The sequence below is a fragment of the Pseudochaenichthys georgianus genome, chromosome 9, assembly GCF_902827115.2.
Source record: "Pseudochaenichthys georgianus chromosome 9, fPseGeo1.2, whole genome shotgun sequence".
In the NCBI taxonomy this organism is placed as follows: domain Eukaryota; kingdom Metazoa; phylum Chordata; class Actinopteri; order Perciformes; family Channichthyidae; genus Pseudochaenichthys; species Pseudochaenichthys georgianus.
In genome coordinates this window covers 13,491,178-13,511,057 of record NC_047511.1, presented here as the reverse complement: position 1 = coordinate 13,511,057, position 19,880 = coordinate 13,491,178, and the positions used below count along the sequence as shown (strand labels likewise).

Here is a 19,880-nt window from a genome sequence, read left to right as displayed (position 1 = left end):
ATATTTAGAAAATGTAAAAGGACCAAGTAGCATAAAATGGAGACACTCAAGTAAAGTACACAAAATACAGCACTCGAGTAAATGTGCTTAATAACCTAACAACACTGATGATGGCCCAACTTTCGTTTCGTTTTAAATGTCTTTGGTATTGTAGGTTTCTGTAACTGAATGGTTCAATAAAACACTGCGCCCACGGGGGGAGTGAGTGGAGAGAGAGAGAGAGAGAGAGAGAGAGAGAGAGAGAGAGAGAGAGAGAGAGAGAGAGAGGAGAGAGGGAGAGAGGGAGAGAGGGAGAGAGGGAGGGGTTGAGAAAAATAGAGGAGGGGAGATCATGAGAGAGGGGAGGGGAGGACAAAGGCGGGTGTTGGGAAGCCAGGAGGAACAACATTAGCCCTCGTTTCTTCTCGTAGTTTGGAGATTTCCTCGTTTCTCTCCAGGACGTTTGGGGACGCGCAGCTCAGGACGCACCACGGGACGCACCGGAGCGCACGGTAAGAAGGCGCGCTGTCACTCGCCTTTTTAGTGACTTTGAAGGTGCCACGACGAAGTTGGGAAGGTGTTGACATGCTGAGATGTGTTTATGGGGGGGGGGGGGAGAAAAAGGGAAGAGATGGAGGAGGAAGAGAGAAAGGCAGCCAGGCGAACAGGAAGCTGTTGTCTCCTCACTATTTCCTTCTGTTGTCCGGGGAGTCCAAACTATGAAAGTAACGGAAAGTTAGAAAAAGTTAAAGACTTCTGCTGCACTTTATTTGTGTCTCTAATTGTGGGTCTTTCCAGAACTACACCAAACGGCTTTTCTTCTTCTCTTCTTCAAACTTCTGCAACACTCATTACAGGCTAGATTGATCTTTTTAACTCTCTTTTTCATACGGTCGAAGTGTCTTTTGTTGTGTCTTTGAAGCATTGTTCTGTTGTCAACACTGACTTTCATATATGTGTTCGCTTCAAATGTGAAGCTTGGAGTCTGTAGTGAGTTATAGGTGAAGAAGAAGAAGAATACATGATATGAAACTATGTACATATCAGTAAATTGCAGTTTAGCAGTGATGGCTGTTGAAGAACTTCCACAGCAGCATCATATTGCGTAATGACACATCCATATCCTGTATGAGTTGAGCAAACCCTTTTGCTGTTCAGTGTCAGACAGTGAAGTAGTTTGATGATTCTAACTTATCAGTGGCTGAAAAGAAAACATACTCTACATCTCACACTAGTGCAGAGGTGGGGAAAGTAGCCTACTCAGATGTTGTACTTGAGTAAAAGTAGAAGTAGGCTAGTGTAGGAATACTCTGTTACAAGTAAAGGTTCTGGATTCAAAAGGTTACTGAAGTAAAAGTACAAAAGTATTGGCATCAAAATGTATACTTAAAATACTCATTAAGCAGATTGGTCCATTTCAGAATAATATTTATTATAGCATTAAAGTGTTATCAAAGCTGGTAAAAGTGCAGCTAGTTTGAATGACTTTGTCTACTGCAGGGTAACTTGTGAATTGATTCCAGGTGGAACAAAGTCTGATTTAAGTGTTGATTATATTTCCCATCATTCATCCATATATGCAAAGTAATTAAAGGTATTAAATACATGTAGTGGAGTAAAAGTACACAATTTACCTCTGAATTGTAGTGGAGTATAAGTAAAAAGTAGCAAAAAATGGAAATACTTAAAGGTCCCATGTCATGCTTTTCTGGTTATTACCCATCCCCTTGTGTGTTATGAAGGTTTTTATGCATGTAAACGGTCTGCAAAGTCAAAACCCCTCAAAGTACACCCTGTAGTGAGTAAAACTCTAACACAGAAAAGACCTGTCTGTGCTGCCCCAGAACGCCTCGTTGGAGATTTCTCTTATTCCTCCTTGGTACAGTGACGTGACCATACCCAAATGGACCAATCCGTGGAGCTCCTCACACACACACACACACACACACACACACACACACACACTCTCTCAGCGGCGAAACTGTGACGCGCTGGGCGGTGGTAGTGGAGCGCTTACACTGTAGGTGCGCTGCGTTTGGGTGTGTGTGTGTGTGTGTGTGAACCCCCCCCTTCCCGCGTCCATTCGCGATGTCTCGCAGATCCCACGCAGCAAGCAGGAAATGAACCCAGCTCACACTGTCCGCTCCTCGCAGCAGCGAGCCGCGCAACGTCATGCCAACACGGCACCCAGACCCCACGTAGCATTCTCATCTGTTTGTCTTTACTGGTGTCATTTTCTGGTTGCTAACGCCATTGTAACACATAATCACTGATGTTCCGCTGTAACGGTGGTGGACTCATCAGAACAGAGTGGGCGAGCTGACCAATCAGAGCACAATTATGAAACCTGGAAATTAGCATAATAGGGCCCCTTTAAAACGTACTTGAGTAAAATAACGAAATATTGTCATCAGAATATACAATGGTGATTTAAGCTAAACAAATACCTCATCATTTATAAGTTGAATAATATTTTATAATATTATGATACTGCAAAGGAACTAAAATCAATGTAGAGGAGGAAATAATTAATGATATTTCCCTCTTAAATATAAGCAGAAAGTGAAAAATACCTAAGTAAATTGACAAAAAAAAGTTGACCTCGAGTTAACCCTATATGGCATACTGTTGCCCTCAGGCAACAAACCACTTTTTTCAACCTCACACTGGTCCTTTTTAACATATTAGAACTTAAAATAAAAAATATATGCATGTGCATGAATACGTGAAGAAGTATATTTGATTGTTTAAAGACTTATTACGTATTCATTATTTTGCTAAAACTATGTTTTTTTGTTCGTTGCTTCAGGGCAACACTGTGCCACTTAGACCACTTTTTTCCAGGCAATATCATGCAAGTGTACAAATGTGCTTAGCTGTAAAATGATAAACCTAATCAATGTTTTTACCATCTACTGATATTTACAGGAAATGGACACCAACACATTATATGGGCAGAAGGGACACGATCAGGCTGTTAGGGCTATTCCGTCTGACAGTGAGGAAAGTGAAGGTCAAGATGTCACACACACACACACACACACACACACACACACACACACACACACACACACACACACACACACACACACACACACACACACACACACACACACACGCACGCACACACAGAGACACACGCACAGACAGACACACAGACACACACACACACACACACACACACACACACACACACACACACACACACACACACACACACACACACACACACACACACACACACACGCACAGACACCAGTGGCGGAGCTGGGGGGTGGCTGGGAGTGGCCACGGCCACCCCCAGCTGAATCCTGGCCACCCTATTGGCCACCCAAAACACCCTCACCACGGGGGCCCAAACTATTTTAGAACATTAAGAAAGTTTTTCAAAGAAAAGGTGGGTGTGGTCTATGAGTGGTGGAAATGTGTCCGTTAGCTGAGCGTAGTCCATTGTAAATAATAATTGTTAAGTTTTTTTTTTACTAAGCTGACATACTGTTAATATCTATACAGGTTTTTAATTGCACTCCTTTTAGCTGACATTTAGTAAATGCAGGTACATTTTTAGCAGCTATTCATACTAAATCAGTTGTCCCTCCCCCTGGTACCAGGACCAACAGATCCACCTCTAGGGCTCCGCAGCCCTGTCCCCCCATAAGTGTTATATGTTCACAGCTCAGTGTCAGTAAATATTGTGCGGTTAGTATTGGACTACAAGATAGATGCAAGCCTGTACAGGTAGAGTTATTTAAAGCATCAATGAGTCGGTTGGGTTCTGGAAGTGTGGTTACAGTAATTGTGCTTGGTTGGCGTAGCCTGGGCCTGGTGGTGGGGCCCAATGTGATATCTTTTCATGGTGCCCAAAATCCCTGGTGTGTATGGCCAAAGGGCAGGACCTATAAACGCATTTACAACCCAATAGCATTGTGAGGCTGAACAAAAGGACGGTTTGACTATGTAAATGTAGTCTTTTAAAAAAACAAAACATTTAATGACTTTTTTTGGATAGCTTCAAGTAATGTTGTAAAATTACAACCGGGGGCCTAACAGGGTTAAGGGCTATTGTTTATTGTTATTTACTTTAAGATGTTTATTCTTAACCTATCATTTAATTAAAAAACTCTTATTTAAATGATGTGTGTGTGTCTCTGTATTCCTGATGATACACTGAGAGAATGAGCTCATAGTGCTGCTGATCACCATAACCTAAACAGTCTGTATATTACATTATACATTTGTATAATGTAAGCTTCGTTGATACTTTGCCTGCGGGAATACGAAAAAAATAGTTAGATATACTGAACATTATTTGATCTATTCCACCAATTAATCCCAAATAATGTAGAGGTGTGTTGTAGGTGCCTTAAATAACCCCTTATTTTATAGTGAGATGTGTTTTTATGGTCATATAATAGTGATTTCAATGCCACCCCAAAATGATCACTGGTTCCATCCTGGCCACCCCACTCAAAATGTCCTGGCTCCGCCACTGACAGACACACGCACAAACACACACAGACACACATTTTTAAATTGATATAATATCAGGGACCCCTAAGCTCCTTAAACACATGGTGAAACATTTGTTTCCAAAATAAAAAGTCATGCCATAGAGGGTTAATGTACTTAGTTGCTTAGCAACACTGAAAACGCAGGGGCCTAGCAAACAAATATAGGGCCCCCTTGATAAGTCTTAACTTACTAAGCTTTATACAGTGTAATGTTAAAGGCACAGCGCACATTTCAAAAACGAAATGTTTGGACATTTTAAGATTTGACCTGATGACGGCACTAGAGAGCAAACGTCAAAGCATCACCAAAGTTATTACAATTCATCCCGAGTTGAACATAAATGTATGTACTGAATTTCATGGCAATCTATCCGATAGGTGTTGGTCCTTTCACTTAGAATCATGAATGTGAACCTCGTTGTCGAAAAAAAGTCAGAGGATCACTTGAGTTTGTTGGATTTATCTTTTGGGGAATATGGCTGCTGTTTATCCAATTATTTGTTAATCTATCCAGTAGTTGTTAAGATAATTCAGTCTGAACCAAAGTGGCAAAATGAAAACACAATGAAAAATGGCTAAAACCATACGAAAAATAGAAAGAAAAAACAGTAATATAACGAACACTATTATTATTTAAAATAAAAAAAGATGAGTATTTTACTAAAGCTGAAAACATCACAAAATAAAAATAATTACTTTAATTTGAAGGAGGAATACGATAAGGTGAATATTGTATGAATAGATTGTATGAGTGTGTTACACATTGTTAATGAGACCGAGATGAATTATAAAGTTGCATTTGACTAAACATCAGCATTTAAATTCAAACTGAACAAGGACATGGACAAGAGGTCTGAAGGGTCATGTAAGGTGAATCCTTGACACCAAACTTCCTGCTAGTGCTCAAATAAAAAATCCAACTTTGTGTCCCAGCTTGAATGTGGTGTGTTGCCAAATTGATAAGAAGCTGCGTAAAAGCCTTAAAGGTCAATCAAAATGTCAGTGTTATCAGGTAAGTTGAGATGAGGAGTGTGTTTGTGGCCCCTCGAGGTCAGGTGAATTATTCAGAGGTTGATTGTTCGGGTCTTTTGGTGCGGCGCTCGGGGCTCGACACCGTATTGTGCCTTCGTGTCATACCTCATCTCACTTTTCCATTCTTTCTTTGTTAATGTTCACCATCAGTGGGGTATGTGAAGGAGGTCTTTATAGGCGACATCTCTATTCATACCTGCAGCAGGGTCACAAATCAGTTCAGTTTTCAGTTACTAAAGGCAGAATTATCTCAAAATGCTAGGTACCCCCAGTAAACTTCATCATTTACTTGCAGGCAGATTTACTGAGGAAACTGATATTAATCAGTAACCCACAGGAACAGAGTCGGTATGTTAGCTTTTGTTTGGTCAACCAAGTTAGATTGAAGTTGATTCTGTGGTATTGTGTAGGACTTTCCATTTATTTAAAGTACTATAATTAGTTTTCAGTGCTGCCCTGTATAAAAGGTGATATTTTGTCTTTTGTGGTCAAGGTAGATATAGCCGAGGCTCCAAATGAGAGGAAAAACAAGCAACAAAATAAACCAAATGGTAGAGTGCCACGGAAAACATGTGAAAATAAGATTCCTTTCTAGGAAGCCTAATCTCAAAGCCAGTTTCAGTTAGGAGAGACATTAGACATGTATTTTTGTACGAATTTGACCACTGGACTGTTTGTGTTTGTTTGCCCCAAACATCCAATGTGCCAACTGTATGTTAGTTGTAATCTATTATTAGCAAACAAAATCCCTCTTGGCTTTGTCTGTGTGTTTTGTGTTCAGTTTTTGACTGAACTCAGAACTCACCGGCTCTGTGGTTTTCTCTGTTTTTAAACTCAAGTCTCTTTTTTTCTTCTTATATCTCCTTGTTTATGGGGACCAGAGATATCACCAAGACGTTAACTTAGACATTTTAACCCGCATATGTACATTTCTCCCACTTTTGGCGTTATGCACTGGGCTAGTTCAAGTCTATTTCTGCGTTGACCATTCATTTATATGCGGCTACAGGGCCTTCAAATTATTTTCGTGTTCTTTCTGAACATGCAGTAATGGTGTATATCTACACAGAACATGTTTTAACTGCATTTTTTTGGCTTTAATCAAAATCTATCTGGCTGTCTTTAAACTGTACGCTGCATTTAACTTGCGCTGTACAATACGATCCAGGCTGAGTTTAAAGTATATCTGCTTGTTTTACAAGTGCAGCTGGAGGGGTCTCTAAAAAACACAGGTGACCTAAGATCCTGAATGCATCCTTTGTAGAAGGAGAAAGAGTACTGAGGCTGCTGCTCTGTTAAAGTGCTGCTTCTGATAATGTGTAGAACACAGTGCAAGAGTGCAGTAACACCTTATTGACCGAAACCATTGAGCATCTTTGGGCTTTCTATTCTTAATAACTCAGGCAAATCAGTAGCTTTTAGCATGCACTCTGGAATAAGTGGGTTTTCTGCAACAACTGCAAATACCTTCACCTCAGACCGAAGACCCTCAACTCAAGGTATCGGGGCAGAGTTTTTGTTTAGCTGTGGTTAGGTAAAATCCTGCTCTCAATGTATGACCTACATACAGTTCTTTTAATTGCACACAAGTATAGGACTTAACTAGAATCTAACAGTCCAAAAGTAGTTTTCTGTTTGCTTTAAATCTGTGCAGCTTCCAGTTGTTTAAGTGTCCTTAAACACTGAGCATAAGGTCATTTAAGATATTAATAGAGCTTTAGTGGATTTGACAAAATAAGCCGCAGTAGAGCTGAAAGAATCAGTTTATTAATATTCAATCAGCAAATATTTTGATATCTCTTATGCAGCTATGCATGTTTTAGTAGCTTAGTAAAAATAGCATGTTAGTTTACAATCTTTGTCTCTCCGTCTTTAATGAGCCCTGCTTTTGACATAGGTTGCTGTTGGGGGAAATTAGCAAGAAATGACTATCACTGATACTTCCTGCTATTGTCGTGTCACTGAAGCAGATTCCTGGATTGACATTTTTGAGGCAGATATGGCGAAATAACAAAGACGCCCAACTTTAAGTGTTTTGCTAAATCAACAGCAGGTGCACATTTCTGTACAAAAAGTAGGTCTGCTTGTTAATGTAGTACATTTGATTAGATAGAACATTTAAAAAATCAACCTTAGATTAAAGATTAACTTTAGGTTTTGATTCTGTGCTACTGTGCAATGTTCTCTCTCGTCTTCCTGTGTGGTATTAGTTGCATTGGGCAATGATCTGGAGCGTTCAGTAACATAAGAGGACGTACTATAAAATCCTCAAAGAGCCTGCCTGGGGAATTCTCAAGGCACTGACACCATAACGACATAACAAGGACATTTCTGTTATTTTATTATCTTTTTTAATGTATCAATGGTTTGGTCCATAAATCATGAACATTGACCAATATATAAGATCCAGTTTACTATGAGACAAGCAAAAGAAACCATTTAACCTTTTTCCAAACCATTACATTTGGCATTCCTGCTACAATTTTTTATTTTTTAAAGTTGCCGGTTCCTGTTTCTGAGTCATCACTGAATCGACTACTCTTTACAGCTCTATTTAACTCTATGGGTGGTGTATTGCTAAGTTGCTTTGAAGAATACAGTGTGCGCTGCCAGCTATTATTAGCAAGCAGCATGATAAGACAAGTACCTGTTGAGGGAGATAGAGCAGAACATTAAGGCTGGTGTATTTTTAAAAAGATGGGAGCTCTATAAAACCAAAACAGGACTTTTTATCATTTGATTTGGTGTAAAATACAAACATACACTGTTCACAGAATACACATAGAGTGGTAGGACGCTTTACCTTTTGAAGCCTGAGAAGGCCTTAAAGCTTATCTATTTGTTATTTCTGAGAGCACAAGGCCTCTCATACTAACAGCCTTTCTGCTGCAGCAACTCTTTTAAAGTTAGACTCCAAACCTCTCATATGGGATACAGTAAATACGCAATCTCCTCTACACACCTTCCTGTATTTCTCCTGTTCTGTTTGCTATTAGACAAACCAGACAGAGCGAACATGCTGAAAACGAAGCAGCTGTGTTCATTGGCTTATCTGTTACTGTAGGTTATTGTGTGATTGCAGGATCTATGGAAACTATTATGCAACTACTCATATCTTTCCCCAGTTGTTTTAAAGGTCCGATGTCATGGCCCTTTCTCCCGATCATAATTCCATTGTTGAGGTCTACTAGATTTATATTGTGCAATTTTCCAAACTCACATTGGTGTCTCATACAGCATCTCTGTATAGTATGTGTATTCACTCTCTGTCCTAAACGGCTTGTTGGAGCTCCTGCCCCCCCCTGTGAGCCCAGTGTGCTCTGATTGGTCAGCTCGCCCACTCTGTTCGTTACTTTGAGGGTTTGTGACTTTGAAGACCGTTTACATGCATAACAACCTTCATAACATACAAGGGGACGGGTAATAACCGGGAAGGCATGTCATGGGACCTTTAAGTATACTGGATGTAGCTTTGTTCAGGTCAAACAGTGGAATGCTGTGAGAACTGTTCTCTTATTTCTCATGGGGATTTGTGTATCTTTGTATTGGTGTAATTTTTGAAAAGAGCAGACATTTGTGCAAATGTCAAGTTGGATTTCAGATGGACTCTTAAGGTGGGGCTGAGCATCTTTCAAGGGAGATCAAACAAAGCTTTTATTGATGGTTACTCTTTACTGAAAGAACACACGTTGGGCCCTTAACATGTTTAAAAACATATTTTTTAACATTATCGGACTTGTATTCATATTCAAGACTCAACTTGGGTTTTTGAAGGATACACAATTATCTTAAGACGGTCTCTTATTCTACTTTATTCTAACTGTAAATCTTTATTGAATTTCCAGAAAATGTATCACATAATAATTGATATTCATATTGTGATATAAAATGACTTGCCATACATAAAGCACACACACAGGCTCACACTAAGAGGAAAATGTTGTTTCTTTTAGCAGCAAACAGGCGGTTGGTTTTGATAATAGAGCTCTGTTCAGTTTGAGAAACCAGAGATCAGTAATGGGACAAGACACCCATTCATCTGTGTGACCTCTGATCTGTTATGCCAGTCACAGGTGGCTGTCACACTGGGATACTGTTACTCACCTTTGTTTGCCTGGAATAGCATTAACTCCAGTGTTTGTTGGCTGTAAAATGTAAGTAAAAGGCAGACCGAGCAACAGACTGACAGACGGGACAGGTTGTCACAAGGCCATGACGCATCCATTGAATCCAGATTTGCTAGAGTTTCCACAACTTGATACAGAAACAGTCGTATTAATACTTTCACACTAGTAAGCTTTATCCACCACTGCCGTAACAAGATAGAAATTAGAGCATCACTTAAAACAGTGACTTCATTGTTAAAGATGCATCAGATTAGGTAAAACAACACAAAAGATACAAATCTAAAAAGGTTCTTCCAGGATGAATTAAACTCAAGTTGGAAGAGTTTTTTGGTGACATAAGTTGGAAGAAACTGGAACACACATTTATCCTCAAGGAGATGTCATTAAGGGGAGAGTGGAAAGTAAACAGCCGGGTCATTTGGCACAAAATGCACCGTCAGTGGTCCGAGTGTAATGCATTCTGGATGAGTTAACAGTGACATTATGTAGAATCCCCTTTATCATTCTGAGTACCTCGAACTTGCTTGAAATCTATTTCTTCTTACAGCTTCTTCCACTTGGACGTGCAGTAACATAAAGATTAATCTATGTATAGACAACCTCCTGTCAGGATGCTGTGGGATTTTTTGGGCTTTTTACAAGATATATCAGGCTGGAAAAAAAAAAAACATTATAGTGGAGTTTGTTTTGATCATTAAATAACATCAACTTTACCCTTTAACCTACCCTAATTAGATTCCGGTGGAAAAAGGTCCACCAACACAAGAAATACTACAACTACCAATAATAATGACTTTATTTGAGAGCTGTGTTCTCAATAACTTTTGTTTTGTCTCTGTGGTGCGTCAGCGCTGTAAAAAAGTAAAAAAGTATCAGCCAAAAATTCAGAGTGTGAAACTCCATTCCCCAACACAATCTGACATTCAAATTAAAGCCTCTTTAAATCTTCATGATGACTGCAATGAGTTTAAATGTCACCTTTTTTCCCTGTAAACACGGCTGCAGACGCCCCTCTGTGTCTCATGACTCTGTTTGGCAGAATAAACAGGCTGGTTCATTTAGACTGAATGGATAGGGGGACTGTTTGCTTTGGGCCCTTTATGGTGGGATATTGTCAAACAGTGGACATGTGTTGGGCGGTTATGTTGTGCCCACAGTCTATGGTTGTCCCCTTAAAAAGGGAAATAGTGAGTGAGAGAAGTGAAGACATAAAATCATGCAGCTCCCGCCTTCACTCGTCTGAATCGAGCAAGGTAGAGCGCACCCTCCCACCGGAACCCCAAGGCATTACCAACAGATCAACCCATACAGTCAGCAGGATACATCTATCTCTCAGAATTGACTATTCTTGTCTGTCACAGTTACAAGTGTGTGGTTGCGTTCGGATAGTTTAAAAATCAGCTCCTAAGTTCTAACCCTATCTCCTATTCCTTGACCTCTGAGTGAAACGTTACGGGGTTAAGGGATAGTGGATAGGAGAATTCAAAAGGATTTAGGAGAAGAGACTGCGGTGCTTTAGAGAATCTGAATGCACTTTCACTATCTGACGTGTTTATGATGCGCCAGCGGACGTCATTTTGTGCGTTTGCTGCTGTGGGGAAACTATGGAAACTACAGTTTTCTATACAACGAACTACAACATGGATGTTTAATAAGAACAAGCCCCCAGGAAGTGCGCCGGACTCAGATGCAAATATTTGTGCTGGCCAAACGGCGGTACTACACTTCCGTTTGCTTGCCAGGCCCGGAAACACTTTTTCCCAACATGGGGAAAGAGTGGTCTGTAAATCGTTGGATAATTTTTTTTAAACTAAATAAACTACCCAGTATGAACACTTGTATAGCCCTTATTAAAAACATTCGTTCCTCAAGTTGTAATAATGTGCTAAGAACGTTATTCTGAGAGTTATTTCCCTCTGCATTATGAACGCGCATCTAACCCACGGGACCGCGCCGCCCGGCACGTTCATGTTACGTGTCCCGACCAATCCGAGCACACTGTGCTCACAGGGAGGGTGGGGGCAGGAGCTATTGGAGCTACAACGAGCCGTTAAAGGCAGAGAGTGAAATTCAGTGAATACACGTAGTTTACAGAGATGCTGTTTGAGAAACCAATGTGAGTTGCGTTTATCTTTACCCATGGATGCACAATAAGAACGGACCCATATCGTCTTACTGCCACCCCACGGAGCTGTAATAATGGATATATTGCACATGTTTGCTGTAATTCATTATCATACTACATGGGCTGTATGATTAAATCAGGTACCGTAAATGTTGTATTAAATAAAGTTAATATTACTTATTATTATAAGTATATATATATATATATATATATATATATACACAGTGCAATCATTCTTTCATGCTAAATGAAGCTCTGTTGCTTGGATATCACTAGATCCTGTTACAGCGTAATATAAGTACATAACGATTGATGTGTACATTAGCATAATTACTAGCTAGCCGCTAGCTGCTAACTACCGCCTCGTTAATATCAAATCCATCATAACAACAAACCATTACCATGCTGTCATGAATGCACGGTGCTGTTACGTATACGCAAATTGACGTGCTTGATGTGAACGAGCATTTTGGTTAAAGTTGCGCATGCGCTATGAGGCACATACGGGTACTTCTCAGGCATGCCGGGTAATCTGTGACGTTTCACTCTCTCAAAAGTTGGGCCATTTTATCATCATGCGCTAATGAGCAACTCTCATAGGAATGAATGAGGCCCCGCCTCCCACGCTGTATCCAGTTCTTTATACATCCATAAATAAGAACGACGGACTCATCTAGAGACTCTGCACCGTGCTCTGATGCTGTTGTGTTATGCTTTATGAACAACAGAGAAACATATTCTTCATGACCAAAATTGGAATTGAAATAAAAAATGAAAGTGAAACTTATGCTCGTCACCCACTCCCTCCGGTCCACATTAATACAAATGATCCCAATACGTATGATAGTATGAAAAGATCTTAAAATAAATACAAATGTATTTATTATAAACGTTAGTCCTTAACATCTATCACTGTGTATATCACCATTCAAACATCTTTTAAAAGTTGAAGAAACCCACACAGCTCAGTGAAATGTTGACTTTATTTGATCATTTCAGTAAAAACTAACGTTCATATTTCTCTTTTTGATTATAATACTGATGAACGTTCAGAACAAAGCACTTTGGCAACTTACCACATACGTTTTAAAAAGCATAATAAGCACTGTAACTTTCATGATATAATTTCTCCGTCATAATCGATTGTTTCCGTGAACGGCCGACTGTTGTGTGACGTCAAATGCTGCGGCTGCAAGGCATTGTGGGGCAGCATGTTCTCCTCTCCTTTCGGTTAGGGAGGTCCAGTGGTTCCTAAGCCAAAGGAGGTTATAAAGGAAGTTTGAAACCTCCTTTCCTTTCATCTAGAGAATTCGAACGGCACTTATCATGGCTGCCACTGAGGGACTTCCGGGTCATTTCACTCGGTTAGGAAGGTTCCTAAGCTAAATGGACTATTCGGCCCATTCTCAAACCGCCCCCTACACCCTACCCCTACACCCTACCCCGACACCCTACCCCTCCGTTTGCACGTTCACGCGGAGGGTCCGCCATATTGAGGGCTGTTCCAAAGCAACGAGTGTGGAGGGGAAGTGGGCTATCAAGCCCTCAAACAGCGAGTCTGCAGCGGTGCTGACTTGAGACCGGTCTCTACCTGACCGGAGTCACGCTGTGTGTGTCCGTCAGGAAACACGCTGTTTACAAGTAGTTCCAGCAAACATCCACTGATAAATTGCGATGTTAACAACCTCATGATGACCTCATATGTTTTTAACTTAGGATCATACCTGTGTTTAGTCTAGAAAAAGGTAAATGGGTGCATTTTATTATAAAGTTGTGTATATTTACAGACCGTTGCAAAAACTAAGAAGCTTATAAACATCAGGTTTAAAACTAAAAGAGCTTTGAAACACAATGAAAGATGTTTGGAGTTTTATTTGAGTTATTCATTTAAACTTTTTGTCTAAGAGATGCTGATTTGAAACCGTTGATACATACAGTTACGGCATTTCCTGTTTCTGCCGAAGAGAGGGGAGGCCGTCCCAAAGCTTGCTGCTGTATTTACTCCCTCCATCTGACAGGAGGGAGCCTCGTTGAGCTGCGAGTGTGGCTACAGACGGAGTTCACTCCATCACAGAGGGGTAGGGTCGAGGGAGTGGTTTGGGATTGGGCCTTCGACTGCAGCCGAGAACTCCTCTCCTCTGAGCGGTCATTTTAAAGAGATGTCCATTAATGATGACAGGAGGCACAGCAGCCCTCTGTCTGATGGACAGATGTGTTCATGATTACTTATATATTTACTTTGATTCATTCACAGTGCGGTATAATGAGACAATAACAGGCTACTGATGCGGACACACACACACACACATATATATATAAATATATACAATTTCAGAATCAAACAGAGCACTCTCATAATAACGTAACACTATCAGAGACTGGATATATCCCCCCCCCCCTCTCCCCTCTGGTCTCTACAATGAGGAAAATAAATTACGGGCCAAAAGTTTTATTTACAAGTATTAAAAGTAAGCAGAGGACACCAAACCAACTGAGACCTGTCTGTCCGCTGCATCTACGCACACACTGTAGGGGAGACCAGGGACAGTTGCAACACGGGTCGGTTGTAACACCTTCAATATCTCCAATCACAAACAAGCTAGACGCAGGGATGGGCAACTTTGATGGTGGTGGGGGCCACATCATTGATGTACTGGCCACCAGGGGGCCGCAGATTCCATTGGAACACACACAAAAATTCCATGTGTTGTATGTAATTATTAACAAATATACTAAGTCTGACATCTTCATTGACATTTTACAATCAAAGGGAACATCCTCTAATAAGCTCACTAAACAAATATCAGTTCACAGAAATGTTATTTCATTTTTACAAGTGGCATGTTTGTATTGAACAGGTTATTAAACAGTGGAATAAAACTATTTTAAGCTATTGGAAAGCACGGAAAATGTGTGTGTATTGAACACTAACCCAGACATTAGTTGTCTAACTTGAACCTAAAACACTTGTAGCCAGTCTCTGCATTCCCTTATTCCACAATAAGGGGAATGTCAACACAGACACCTGTCAGCCCGCACTCTGCTGTTCCTCAGCGCCACTCCCCCTCCCTCCCGCTGAAATTATGAATGAAAAGCGTAGTAATCATAGATAACACGGCAGGGTCCGTGACAGTTTGTTTTCATCTGATTTCAAATAAACAAAGTCTTGGTTTTAAGAATATTAAACTTGTTTCGCCAAATTCAGATGATAAATACAACTTTGAAGCTTGTAACGGCATAATTACAAGAGGCAATTTAACGTCACAGCAGGCATAACAACAGCCGGTGTTTCTTGTGAGGGTTTCCCCGGGAAACAAACACAATACACACAAATGCGTCACAGATTATTTTGCGGTATTTGAAATCATGTACGCAGCTCGCGACGTAACTAGGAGTCTAGTGGACGGTATTAAAACTACAAGTAAAACAAATTTAAAAAAAAAATATTTATTTTTTTTACATTTTTTTTAATATTTATTACGTTGTTTATAAATTAATCTGAGGGCCGCAAAAAGAGGAGGTGGGGGCCGCCATTTGCCCATCCCTGAGCGAGAGTGATGAAACTCACTCTGCACATGCGCAGTTAGATGGTAAGATCGCTGAGAAAAAAAGGAGCCACATTTGAATTTCTCGGGGTAAAATATTAACTACAATTATATGATGTATTTTTTGGATACTGTCTTTAGTTCACATTTCTAGGAATCCAAACTAGTATTATTAGAATCACTGTTTTGTAAGCTACACATATAGCTAAATATGGGTCAAGCTAGCAATCAGGCAGGTTCACAGGGGGTTGAAGCAAGACTGGTGGTCCTGGGACGGTTGTAACATAGCACATTTACAATGATGGCTCATTTGCTTGAATGATCAATTGTTCATTCAAGCATACCATTGTATTGTTGATTGGTGTGCATTGTCCCTGTACAAATAAACAGAATCAAATACTGTACATTAGGCCTAAAGTGTGTGTGTGTGTGTGTGTGTGTGTGTGTGTGTGTGTGTGTGTGTGTGTGTGTGTGTGTGTGTGTGTGTGTGTGTGTGTGTGTGTGTGTGTGTGTGTGTGTGTGTGTGTGTGTGTGTGTGGGTGTGTGTGTGTGTGTGTGTGTGTGTGTGTGTGTGTGTGTGTGTGTGTGTGTGTGTGTGTGTGTTTACAGTATGCCAAATGTCAGAAAGAGGAAGACAGACAGGGGAGTGCCACTTGCGCTGCTGCAGAGGGCCTCAACTGAAGTTGAGAAGGGCAAATCATTCAGGGAAGTAGCAAAGTCCCTGGATATATGCCATGTCACCCTGTACCGGTTCCATACAAAGAGGCTGAGGTTAGAGAGTCAGGGATCACAAACACCCCCTAGAGTAGGCTACTGGACACCAAAGAAGGTGTTCTCAACAGAGCAGATGCTTTTGAGAGACTACCTGATGGAGGCAGCTGATTTATATTATGGTCTCAGCTCAAAGGAGGTAGGTATAGTAGAAGCACCTCTCAGAGAACAGTTTAATCCTTCACAGAGGATGATGCTGTGTGTGTTATCTGTTATCCTGTTCATTGTTTGTTGGAGGATGTGTGAAACCCCATTCAAATCTTGTTGCCTTAGAATTTGACAGCTTTCCCTATTTGTTGTCATGCAGTGTGAAAAAAGGTAACCGTTATTAACATGTTACAACCGTGCCTGGCATGTGCTACAACTGTACCTGTACACAAGGACAGTTGTAACAGTTGAGTTTAAAAAAAAAAATACATTTTCCAACCTGTACTTATTTCATAAAAACATGTTAAATACATTGTTTCAGTAGCTGACATATTGATAATGTATAATATAGCAAAATGGCTATCCTATTGTAAATGTTTTTTTACTTATTGGGGAAAAGCCCAAAAAGTGTTGCAACTGTCCCTGGTCTCCCCGACCACACACACCTACACCACACACACGCACATACAGCTCCTAAAATAGGCTACAGCCGTTGTGTATTTTATTGTGAAGCACAAAATGGTTTTAGAAAAATATCGACTCTTTGTTTGTAGATATCTACTAAACTAAAGCATACAAATACAGAGAGTAATGTAGGCCTGTTATACTGAGTGATATATTATACACACTGCTCTGCTTTCTGCACGGACCTCACAGCTGTTCTCACTGTAAACATCGCGTCGCGATGAAAGCAGTTAATAAAATAATATCCAGGGGATGCATGCAGAGCTGTCATTGGCTGAGATAAGTCCGGCCGTGCGTCACGACTCTTTGAAACATCTCTTTTCCCGGAAATGCATCTACGAAGGAGCCGTGGAGGAGCCATCAGTGTATCCTCGGTTATAGCTCCTCCAGAGAGCCTCCTCGACGCTCAATCCTCGGTCCTCGAAGTGCATTTAGAGAAATGAGATGTCCTTCAACATGGCGCGCTGAAATTCATTTCCGGGTCACTACCGGAGGACCGAAGAGTCGAGGAGGGGGATTTGATGAAATGAGAAAGGGCCTTTATTTAGTTGTGTTCATTTGTTTGCATGTCAGTGAACACAAAACCCCCCAAACACCTGGGGGAACATGTGGACACAGAGTTAAACACACACAAATGTAGCAGACAAAGCACACTCTGTCGTGTGTGTGTGTTTTCTACAGCCTTGTCATTCCTGTAAGAACTCACACATTCTTCAACAAACACATGTGGTTGATACTTAGTTTAAGCGTTGACGTCACCTTGGTAGCGTTTAAAATCTACCACTTCCTGTCCGGCAAACCTCAACATTGGCAGAGGGCACACACACACACACACACACACGCACACGCACACGCACACACACGTACACATCATCATTTGTACTCAATTAAGTCCTTTTCTCTACTGAATGCTGTTAAACAAAAAGTTTTTTTCTCGTAACATATATCTGTATTTTGTTTCAACGTACAGTATATTTGCAAAGGTTACAGTAAGAGTACAAAAATATTCCTGTTCCTTAACAAAATGGTAGAAACACCACAGAATATATATAATATAAGATATATCCCATTACAAGCAAAAGGCCTGAATTCAAAGTGTTGCTTAAGTAAAAGTAAAATGTTATTAGGAAAAGTCCCTTTAAGTACCCATAATGCAGAGAGGGTCCGGAGTTTAATTGTTGTATTAGTTATATGATCTGTTTTTATGTGTAACCAATGTTTGCCCAATTCTAAATACTTCCAAATACCTCAAATACCTGAGAGTGAATAGTTTATAGCATAGCAGAGTAAACAAGTACACAATTTACCTTTTTGGTTGTATGAAGTGGCAGAAAATTAAAGTGATTTATTGAAGTACTAGACTACATTGTACTAAAGTACGGTTCATGATTAAACAAAGTTACTTTCCACCACATAGTTTGCAACCCCAGAGAACCTTGTTTGGAACCATTGGCTTGGAACCGTTTTAGATTCAGCTTCTATGCTGATAAAGAGCCTTGGTGTGAAGCTCACTGTAACTACAGGATCTTATGATTGTTAGCTTAGTGTGTCAGGGCTGTGAGAGGGAAGCCACTAAAATAACTGCAACAGGCAGCAGCCACTTTTGGGTCTCGCCATCACTCAGTGAGACAGACGGCAGGGCCAGACTTGGCTCTTGATTTTGAGCTCTTACTGTCAGAAGGAGCAGATATCTGAACGATGTCTGCCCTGAGAGAGGAGCCTCCCTCTGAGTCACTCTGCCCTACATGGGAAAAACATTAAGAGGCTGGAGGGCTGATGCAAAGCTGAAGTAAGAGCTTTTGTATCCAAAAGTGGGAAAGGAAGGCAGATGAATAGCCATGTATCGGAGTTGATGTAAACTGGACTTCAAAACAATGTTGAGGCTTTCCTTCCTCTTTTCATCTTTAGACATTTGTTGATTCCTTGTGGCTGTTTGTTCAGCATGTTCCCTAAATATACACACTTGTGTTTCAAAGGCATAAACTGTATATAAAAGTAGACATAATCACTGAGACATCACCAGTTTGGTGTTCTATCTTCTTAAAGTTTGGGGCGAAGTATAACCAAATACTAATCAAGATTATTTTAAGCAACCAAAATGTTATTAAAAACTTCCATTAATGGACAACACGGAAGGGTTGCATTTCTTAGACGACAATGTGGACAACACCCAACCAGAATAACGCTGTAGTTTTAAACTGTAAATGTTAAGGTAGCCACGCACTAAAGTTTTCCCTGATTTATTGTCTATTTTTCTCTGAAGTGGGGCAACATTTACTAAATAAACATTATGCTGTGTTGAAGAAGTCCTGAAGCAAGTGATTGGAACTCATCACCACTGACAGATCACCTTTAACACTCAACCATCTAGGTTTAAAGGAGACCATGTACTTTGAGATATATATAAAATATCTCTTATCATTTACTAAACTTTTCCAGTCTTGAATAAAATGTATTTCTTTGAAAATATTGTTGCAACCTAAGAGCTCCATTAACTGTTGTTTAAAAGGCCATGGCAATGAATATCATAATAGAAAAGCATTATGGAAAACATTTCCTGCTGGCAGCTGCTGGGCATTAAGTCATTCTTATCTCAACAGGGATGATGTTTACACTCTCCAGTTTTCAGGAGAGAGTGTGTGTGTGTGTGTGTGTGTGTGTGTGTGTGTGTGTGTGTGTGTGTGTGTGTGTGTGTGTGTGTGTGTGGTGTGTGTGTGTGTGTGTGTGTGTGTGTGTGTGTGTGTGTGTGTGTGTGTGTGTGTGTGTGTGTGTGGTGTGTGTGTGTGTGTGTGTGTGGTGTGTGTGTGTGTGTGTGTGTGTGTGTGTGTGTGTGTGGTGTGTGTGTGTGTGTGTGTGTGTGTGTGTGTGTGTGTGTGTGTGTGTGTGTGTGTGTGTGTGTGTGTGTGTGTGTTGAAGATATGAGATGACTCAGATATATCCTTAAGTTTCCTCACAATGTAACAGCTGTCTCTCCTTCACAGACCAGTATGATGGAGAGATAGCAGTAGGAAGAAGAGAAGATGTCTTTTTTTGGCATGGACTGTATCAAGAAAAAAGAGCAAGGTAAGCCTTAACTGCATGGATTTTAATTATCATTATGGTTACTATTATATCCTTGACTTTTGAAACAGCAATCCCTTCAGGACAGTAGTTGTGTACTTGTTAATGTTACAACAAG

General features: G+C 40.4%; 1 protein-coding gene across 1 annotated transcript in view; it reads left to right on the top strand.

The window, feature by feature from the left end:
- Positions 1-362: 362 nt before the first annotated feature.
- LOC117452558 (phospholipid-transporting ATPase ID-like) overlaps positions 363-19,880 on the top strand; it is a 62,521-nt gene continuing 43,003 nt past the window's right edge. The window contains exons 1-2 of the mRNA XM_034091261.2: positions 363-491; positions 19,684-19,765. Coding sequence (XP_033947152.1) covers positions 19,723-19,765 — 43 coding nt within the window. The 5' untranslated portion in view covers positions 363-491; positions 19,684-19,722. The remainder of the gene's footprint in view (positions 492-19,683; positions 19,766-19,880) is intronic.